The sequence below is a fragment of the Dermacentor silvarum genome, chromosome 10 (genome assembly GCF_013339745.2).
Source record: "Dermacentor silvarum isolate Dsil-2018 chromosome 10, BIME_Dsil_1.4, whole genome shotgun sequence".
NCBI classification, from domain to species: domain Eukaryota; kingdom Metazoa; phylum Arthropoda; class Arachnida; order Ixodida; family Ixodidae; genus Dermacentor; species Dermacentor silvarum.
The window spans coordinates 86,990,758-87,000,730 of NC_051163.1; the positions used below are offsets into that span (position 1 = coordinate 86,990,758).

A 9,973-nucleotide genomic window follows, 5' to 3' on the forward strand; every position below is an offset into this window, starting at 1 on the left:
TAAATATCCCGGACAATGTATTTTTCTTCAGAAGAACTAAAACGTTCACTAAATAACAGCAGGCTCACCCATAAATCCCTGATACACTTTAACATATGTAGCCTCTCAAAGAACTATGATAACACGATAGATTTCTTTTCTAATCTAAATAACCCTTTCACTATCATTTGCCTCTCAGAAATATGGCTGACAAACGCTGATAGCAAACTGTTTGGTATACCCGGATACGCAATGGAAGTATGTGTCCGTAAGGATGTTCGGTATGGTGGTTCAGCAATTCTTGTACAAGATAACCATTCATATCACCATCGCCTTGATCTATCTTTCTCTTGCCCTAACGTTGAATCTGTATTTTTGGAATTCGATAAATCTTTTCTTTCAGCTAACAGTAGAAACACAATAATCGGATCAGTATACCGTTCCCCATCATCTTGTTCCGCAAACTTTTGTTCTCAACTAGATGCTATCTTGAACATCATTGCAAACGAAAACAAAAATGTCCTCATCCTCGGTGACATAAACATAGATATTACTAACCCCAATGATAGTCATTGCTCTAATTACACCAACTGCTATGCAGGATATGGCCTAGATTCATTAATAACCATACCCACAAGATGTCCTCCGTCCGGATCTCACTCCTTAATAGATCATGTGTTATCAAACTTACACCTAGAGCAATGCGCTGGCGTAGTCACTGTTCCCATAACTGACCACTATCCTGTATTCGTTCTAATAAAGTCTATTAACCCACCGTACCAACGAAACATAAAAAGAGCTAACTTTCACACCACTAAGTTCATTAGTCAAATTGAAGAAATCGACTGGAACCCGATTCTTTCTATAACAGACACAGTCCTGGCATTCGAACAATTTAACAACAAAGTTAAAAGCGTATACTCGGAGTGTACGAGCCCAACACAAAACACTCACTGGTTCTCCGCCCCTAGAAACCCATGGATAACAGGATCCCTCTTACAAAGTATTAAAAAACGTGATAGCCTTCATAAAAAATTAAAACGCCAACCTTTTAATGTAACTTTAAAGTCGCGGTACATAACTTATTCTAATACACTTACCAGACTTTTGAAAGAAGCCAAGCGTTCTTACTTTGAGAAAGCGATTGTTAGACACAAAAATAACACCCGAAAAACCTGGGATACCGTTAGGTCCTTTCTTCATTTGTCTTCACCAAACCACGCACTTAACCAGCTTAACACAGGAACAAGGATAGTAACGGAAGCCACTGAGATCGCAGACGAATTCAATAGTTTTTTCTGTCCTACACAAGATCATTCACCAGATAGTACACCACGGCCAGTACTCAGGCAAACCCCTTATTCATTTTACTTGTTCCCTACATCACCCAAAGAAGTATCAGATTCAATCGCTAGTTTACGAACTACAGGTCCCGGCCTTGATGATTTACAACCATCTAAAATCAAATTAGTATCATCTCATATCGCCGATGTACTCGCGCACGTTATTAACTGCATGTTCATAACAGGCGTTTTCTCCGACAAATTAAAACACGGTAAAATAACTCCTATATTAAAAAAAGGTGACAAAGAATTAATATCAAACTATCGCCCTATCTGCATGCTATCTTTTTTTAGCAAAGTTATTGAGAAACTACTTGTACAGCGCTTAACAAACTACTTTCACAAATTTAATCTTCTCTCGCCTGAGCAACACGGGTTTCGTAAAGGGCATTCAACTGAAATAGCTATAACATCATTCACTGACAAAATAAAACATGCCCTTGACAACGGCCATATTGTTGGTTCAGTTTTCGTTGACTTCAGTAAAGCATTTGATACCATCTGTCATAACATTCTTTCTTACAAGTTAGAAGCTCTGGGCATTCGTGGCCCAGCTCTTACCCTCATCCGCAGTTATTTGACTAACAGAACACAAGTTGTAAATTTCGGAGGTTCACTATCACGTACTAAATCAGTCACTAAGGGTGTCCCACAAGGCTCGCTTTTAGGCCCTTTACTATTCCTGGTGTACATTAACGATCTTCCTCACTGTTTAACCAGTACTTCATCTATACTGTATGCTGACGACACCACTATATTTACTAATAGCAAATGCATAAATACTGTAATAGACCGACTAAATTCCGACCTAAGCAACTTGTCTGCGTGGTGCACAACTAACAAACTTCACATCAACCCTTCGAAAACTCAGTTTATGCTTTTTCATACACATAAACGCGTCATCGCGCCCGCGCCACCACTCGTCTTACAAACTCATGTTCTCTCACCTGCACATGAAGTTGTCTTCCTTAGCGTCAAACTGGACCCCCAACTTAAGTTTAACTTGCATGCTGACATGGTGTCAAAAAAAGTTGCCTTTGGAATAACAGTACTAATTCTAACACGTTCATATTTTCCACAAAACGTAAGAACTTCACTTTATTACGCATTTATTCATTGTCACTTGCAATACTGCATCTCAGTTTGGGGAAACACATATTGCTCGCACATAATACATCTGCAACATTTACAAAATCAAGCCTTGAGGATCATCAATTTCTCCAGTTACATGTCACATGCAGTACTAATTTTCAGTACCCTAAAAATACTACCATTACGTTACATGCTCCAGCTCAAATTGGTTTTACTAATATACCGCACACTAAATCATGAAATCATTTTAGATACATTTAATAGGCCTGCTCTTACCAACACTAACCATACGAGATTTTCCGTTAACAACAATTTTTTACTCCCTCGAATAAACACTAATTATGGAATGTTTACTGCTCTTTTTACGGCCATTAAATACTGGAACAAACTACCCCCCCCCCCCCATATTAAAGCCTGCCGCACAACATTAACATTCAAGAGAGATACGAAGAAATATTTACTAACGACACTACTGGCCACAGACTCATTACTATGAGTCTATATTGTATACAGAATTATTTTCCAGTTTTCAATGTTTTTGTATTTATCTAATGTATTGATTGCTTTTATTTATTTTTATTCTGTATCTTCCTTTGCCTTCTTTTTTTCTCCTTCTCTTTAGTTGTTTTATATTTTTTTGTCACATAGTCTATATAACACTTGTACTTTGCGTATTGTGAGCATATATTTGTTTCTAATTATCTGTTAAATTAACCTCGTGTTCTTTGATATGTGTCATTCCTATGTTTTCATAACGTGTCAATTTATTTATCTATTGATACGCTGTATGTATTTAATTTGCCTATATTTTGAACTTCAATTATTGTAAGCACCTTTCTTGTATTTGATTATTTGCTTCACTAACTTTGTGTATTCTTATGTCTGCTGCTGTTATGTTGCCATAATGTATTAATTATTGCATTGTTAAATTACTAATAGGAGGTCCCCCTGATAGTTCTTGTAACTCCGGGACCTCCTTCTGTACTAATGATGAATGATGAAATAAATAAATGAATAAATAAATAAAAGAAGAGAGTGTGCAACGCATCAAGAAGATGGTGAAGCCGTATGATGTTCATTCCCTCCGAGTGTTTTTGGGACTGGCGGGCCATTTCCGTTTATTCATAAGAGACTATGCCAGAAAGACGAAATGTCTCACTGCACTGACCCAAAAGGGTGTGCCATTTATGTGGTCAGAAGAATGCGAGAATTGCTACACCGAGCTTGTCCGCATCATTTCATCAGACCCTGTATTAATGCTCCCTGACATTAAGTTGCCCTTTGAGCTATATACCGACGCATCTTATTATGTAGCAGGTGCCATACTCTATCAGCGTGATGCGACAGAACGCCAAGGAAAAGAACTGAGGGTAGTAGGTTACTACTCTTGCACTTTTACGAAAACACAAGAAAATTATGCAACTACGGAGAAGGAAGTACTGGCAGTGGTGTGGCCTTGCGATATTTCAGAAGCTACTTAGAAGGAAACCACTTCAAGCTGTTCACAGACAACCAGGCGTTGACGTACCTATTAGAGCTATCGCAGCCGAAGGGCAGAATAGCTCGATGGGTTAGCGAAGTACAACAATTCAGCTTTGACGTCATACATCGCCCGGGACAGAAACATCAAGATGCCGATGCCCTATCTCGACCCCACGTGCCGCACGAAACCCCAACTAGAAATGTAAACCTCTTATAGCTTTGGGAAGGCACCCAGAAGATGGAAGTAAGAAATGGAAAATTGCACGTTCCGGAGACCAAAGTGCCGACAGTCCTGAAGCTTTACCACACCAGTCCAGAGTCAGGAGGGCACGACGGATTTCGGAAGACATACCACAAAATAGCCCAGCGATTCACTAGGAAAAACATGAAAGAAGACATCACAAATTATGTGAAGACTTGTCATCAGTGCCAGCTTGTTAAAGCCAAGTACAAGCCTAGAGGCAACAGGATGGTCTTGCCAGAGTATTCCGATATCCCATTCGAGGTTGTTCATCTTGATTTCGCTGAAGTAAAAAAAAGGGGGAGGGAGTTAAGAAGACGCAAGCATTCCTTGTCGCCGTAGACGAGTGCACGCGTTTTGTCGCCGCCAAAGCTGGGAAAGAGGACGCAAACTGCGTGATATCATTGCTGGAACGAGAACTCTTCAAGAACGTCATAGTAGTCGTCGCAGACAATGGCCCAGCCTTTAAAACCTAGAAAGTAAGACTTTGGGCTGAGAAAAGAAATATCACCCTTCGTTTCCCAGCACCTTACCATCCGGAAACGAATTCCCTTGCAGAGCGAATGATAAGGGACTTGAAGATGTACATACGATTATACCCCGAGTTCAAAGGCGGCTGGAAATGCGCCTTAGAAGGAACCGTAGCGCATCACAACAAATCGCATACAGCGGGCCTGGGATGCAGCCCACATTTTGCGGCGTTTGGCACGAGTTCAAGGCTGCCAGCTGATCACGAATTGGGTTTAGTGAAACTAATTGATCTGAAGGAACATCCCAAGACTTCTCAGCAGCGACAAAGATATAGAGTGACAATGAAAAAGAATTTTGACTGCAGACACAGGACAAAAATGCCGGAGATTGAACCAGATTCGTGGGTTCTGGTTCGAAAGGGACTTGATTCGAAAACGCCCTTTACAGGACCCTACTATGTGGTCAAGACAGCCAGACAGCAAGGACTCCTGAAGACAATAAACTACCAAGGACCCAGTGAAAAAGTTGAAAAGGCTTCAATTGGGAATGTGCTGCCGTATTATCCTCGTGGGGACCAAAATAGCCGATTGAGAGTGTGTGGCGAACCACATCGCCAGCGCAGTTATGAAGAAGAGAAGACGACGAAGAGGTTAGACGGAAGAATGTAGTAATAAATGGGTTCTACGTACAGTACCCTAGTGAAATCTTTACATACGATATAGATTGTTCAATGGTTCTTTTTGTCTCAACATCTATACGCATGTATGCTGGGACAGTGCCTCCTTTATTTTTAGAAAAATAGAGGAGGCGCTGGCTGGGAGTGACATCGTCGACGCAGCACCGGCAACTAGGAGAGCGCTTTTCAACCGGGTCGTACCATTCGGAAGGTAAGTAATCATGCTTGCTAACTACACTCGCATTGTGTGTGCTCCTCGTGTGTGCACAGAGTGCGTGAACGGAGGAAATGGTACTCCCATGACAACAGTAATTCCTGTGCTGATGCTTGCTGAGTGCCGGTTGGCAGAATTTAGTTATGCAAGTTTGTTGCCTCAATGCAAAATTGAAAATCTTGATCAGCGTCTTCTTCCGATGAGAAATATTACGTTCGGAAATTTCACTCAAAAGGCCAGTATGCTCGCTCGACATGGCCGTGCATTGTCATGATAGGGTTTCGGGCCGGATTAAGATTGTTCATCTGTTTTCAGAAACGGGGAAAGAGTGCCAAGAGAAATCAGTGAGGCATACCACACAAACGAGACGTGTGAGCCAGCCCCGTTATCAATGCATGAAAAAGCAACCTTTCTTGATAACAAGCGAACAAAATTAGTCTGTGCTTATCCACCTTTTTTAATGCAAATACTGTTTATCATGATTTTATGCCTTTGTATTACAACTTCTGCCTTCCCTCTGATAGGACTTTCGCAAGATATAAGCACACATCCAGTTTTATTGTTATGTTGAATCCTTCCATCAAAATAAAAAGTCCCTTTTTAACAGCATTCATGTTGTACGGTTTCCCTTCCCTCTCTGTAAATTATGTCATCAAAAGTTACGTGAACTGACCGGTAAACTCATAAGAATACTACAAATTGCGCATAGCCAATACAGCTGGTTCTCAGAAAATGCACAAATATGGTGATAGGTATCTGTTGGCATACTGTAGCAATAGTAGGTGCAAGCTAGCTTACACATTGTTGCAATACTTCAGTTGTCACATGGCTACAATGCTTAAGACAGCACAGCAGTAAGTGCAGAACAAAAACAGGCAGGCACATCAATCATAAATTTGACTTCAGCAGTCACAACATACGCTCTTTCATGTAGCTAAATTACTAGCTAATATGTAGAAAGCATATGTGCAAGTATACTTAGCATAGATACTTTCCTACCCAACCTAACACTATAACAGTTGCAGTGCATATGGTGCTTGTTCTAGACACTGGTATTTTTGTCAAAAATACTTTTACAATTACATATAGCACTTTGTATTCATCCACCAGTAATAGAAGTCTTACCGATAGCATTATAATTTGGACTTGCTGGTTAACATTTTCTACCTGAACAGTGCCAAGTAGAATGAATAATTTTAAAGGACGGCCCACTGTGCTGATGAAACACAGGATGAAACAGAACACATGTAAAGGAACCCAAAGTATTGGAAATAATTCTTGAGAGCTGTAGAATTAAGCCTTGGCTGGTTGATTATCACTATTAAAATTACACTAGTGTCAATCAGAATGTTCTGTGTGGTCATGTTGAAATCAAATGCATTTGATGAGCAACATTGCAATAACCAGCAAATGCCATAAGAGCAAGCAGACATTTAAGCACTATGTGCGAATTAGTGTGCTTCTTTAATGAGACAGTATCAATACACTGAACTATTTACCAGCTAACTCTGCGGTCTATGCTGTATTGACGTAAAGTGAAAAACAATGTAACTGGACGACTCGCAACTGCTACAATGCCTACTTGCATGCATCGGAATAGCTTGCCATGAACATAAAATAAAATAGCAATCTTACTAGAAAACACCTCACTGGTGTAGTAGCTGCCGCACAGTGAATACTGGCCTTCATGTATCATTTCAAGAAGTTGCAAGCTCGTCGAATGTACATTTGCCAGTGGAATTTATTGTGGGAACAAGACAAACAATTGTAAATGTTCAACAATGCTAAGCACGCCGTGTGCTTAGACCTGTGACAAATTTGGCCCACTACACCTTGAATTCTTACATACGCAGATACTGCACGAGCGTGTAGCATACAGATGAAAATCGGAAATAAAAGCTACAGCATGAAAAACAGTTTCAGAACAATGAAACCAAAATAAAATGTAATGAACACACCGTGTACTTAGCAAAAATGAAATGTTAATCGCAGCCAAGTGATTGTTGAAAGAAAAAATACTCATCACAACATGTTGGGTCTAGTTTACTTATAGAACATGGTAATGTGCGCAAAACAGCTATGAACACAAATAAGCAGCAAGTTGTATAAATATTTAGTCAATTTAGTAAGCTGTGTTGAGTAATACGTCGACTAACTTATCGACGAATGATACCGAGATCCTATTTGGAACACGTACACTTCATGTGTACGTGTTCAGCTGGCACATCCAACAAGCACGTTGTACATCACGTTGCACAGCTGGCACATCCAACAAGCACGTTGTACATCCAACAAGCACGTTGCACATCCAACAAGCAGCTGGCACATCCAACAAGCACGTTGTAGACGGAGGAATGACAACGGCGCCACCTGCACACTAGTGAGGCTGTGGTGGCCTCCGTGATACATGAATATTAACTAGCCGTGTTCCGCCCAAATATGTTGCGAGACAAAAAGGTTTAGCGTAGAAATAATTCTGTAATGTATTTTCGAGGTTCTTAAACGTGCATCCAATGCACTGTACGAGCGTTTTTACTTTCTGCCTAAAAGCGGCCGTCACGTCCTCGAGCCCAGCGGTAGGGTGGCTAGCGTCGCAACGCCGTAGCCACGGGACTACGTTAAAACACTGTAATTAAACCATTCAAAATTATGCATCTTTATATTAAAAGGTCTGTGTGCATGCCTTTACCTGTCATACCACCTAATACGTTTAGGTTCGTCTTTACTAGCAATTGTTTAACTTGGCAGAAAACTTATTTGCATTCCGGCACAATTGTGGGGTCGCATTTCGTGCCTATATAAGACCGTACGCATGTTCATAAAGAGTGTAAAACAGAAGGTAAACCGATTCTGCTCCCGGTCACTGACGCGTGCGGACGCAGGATGGTTGGCTCCGAGCGAGCTGCGACAGCGGTCGTCAACGGCCGTGGTAGCCCGTCGTTTTCCGTGCCCAAAGGACTACAGGATTATTTTGCCCAACGTTTCATCAGGTGAAGCTATGAAGCGTGCAGTCATGCTGCACTGCGACATCTCAGGTCGTCCATATCGCATCGAAGACTTTCGAAAGCCCTTACAAGACGCCGGCGTCATCAAGGACGTTGCTGTAATAGGTGCCTACCAGATGTCCCACGTCTGGCTCGTTAACCTGCGGACGGATGAAGCGAAAAAGAAGCTTATAGAAGCAGGAAGGTTGGTCGTCAAGGATCGTCTTTGCATCGTCATCGATCCCAACAGGCAAGAGGTGCTTCTGAAGTTGCATTGGGTGGCTTTGGATGTCACGAGCGATAACATTCGGAGGGCATTCAGTGAATACGGCGAAGTGAAGGAAGTGACCAATGACAGGTGGAAAGCAGAGGGCTTCGAATGTGCTGACTCTCACTGACAAAGTTTGTGCGATTGTTTTTGAAAGAGGGTATCGCACTGGACAACATTCCGCACCAGATGCGCCTGGGCAGCGGTACAGTGCTCATTGTGGCGCCAGGACGAGCCCCGCTTTGCCTTCGTTGCAAGCACACGGGTCATATACGGCGTGATTGCAGGGTACCGAAGTGCGCCGAATGTCATGCGTTTGGCCATGGACAGGAGGCATGTACTCGCAGCTACGCCAAAGCCGTGGGCAGATCTACAGTTGTAGACCAAAGCCAGCTTGTCATGGACGAGGAAGAGGCAGAGCAAGCTGCGGCACCTGCGACAGCCGACAAGAGCGGAACCGATCAGGGAGCTGACAAGGAAGTCCGCGTCTCGGGGCTGCAGACGCCGGCCACGACGGTGTCCAGCGTTGGTGAGCACCAAGAGACTGCTAAAACGAACGCGGTTGGCGTTGGTCCGGTGCTCCAGGATGAGGGCCCCACGGGAGAGTCCTCGGACGCGACCAGCGTCTCTCAAGCGCAGCAGGCAGCAAGCATAAAGCCAGCGGTCGACGAAAGTGCTTTGGGAAATATGGACGCGGAGACAACCCCGGCAAAGCGTCGCCATGACGACGTGAGTGCGGTGTCGCAGGAGGAGCGTCTGAGACAGGTCGAAGCTTCGCTGGAAGCGAATGGGGTGAAGAAGAAACCTCGCAGCGCCGTTCGGACGCGCGCGTCGTCCCTGACAAGGGGCGGCAAAGAGGTGAACTCTTAGACGCCATTATGGCGACTGCCACAAAGCGTCGAGATGGGAAATGAGGGCGTCTTGCCGGCGGTCTCGTCCGGCAGGAAAATTGTGTCGTTGGAAAGGTCCCTGCGCGTAGGAACAATTAATGTACGAGGATTAGCGACTAAAAGAAGGCAAAATCAGTTGTATCGTATTGCGATGGAACAAGAATTGGACATAATCGCAGTGCAGGAAACTAAAGTTCAAGGCGAGGACCAGACCGACGGCATGTTACGCCCGTTCTCGGCGCATTATAGTGTGTGCGTCAGTCATGCGGTGGGGACATCGGGAGGGTGTGTATTATTGGTGCGTAGTTGCTTAGGTATTGGTATACAGTCTGT

The 9,973-nt window shown here is 43.0% G+C and overlaps 1 protein-coding gene across 1 annotated transcript; it reads left to right on the forward strand.

Annotated features, from left to right (window-relative positions):
* Positions 1–8,310: 8,310 nt before the first annotated feature.
* LOC125941064 (uncharacterized) lies at positions 8,311–9,620 on the forward strand. The gene is given in 2 exon segments (XM_049657984.1): positions 8,311–8,871; positions 8,874–9,620. Coding segments are annotated over 2 exon segments (1,308 nt in total).
* The last annotated feature ends 353 nt before the right edge of the window (positions 9,621–9,973 follow it).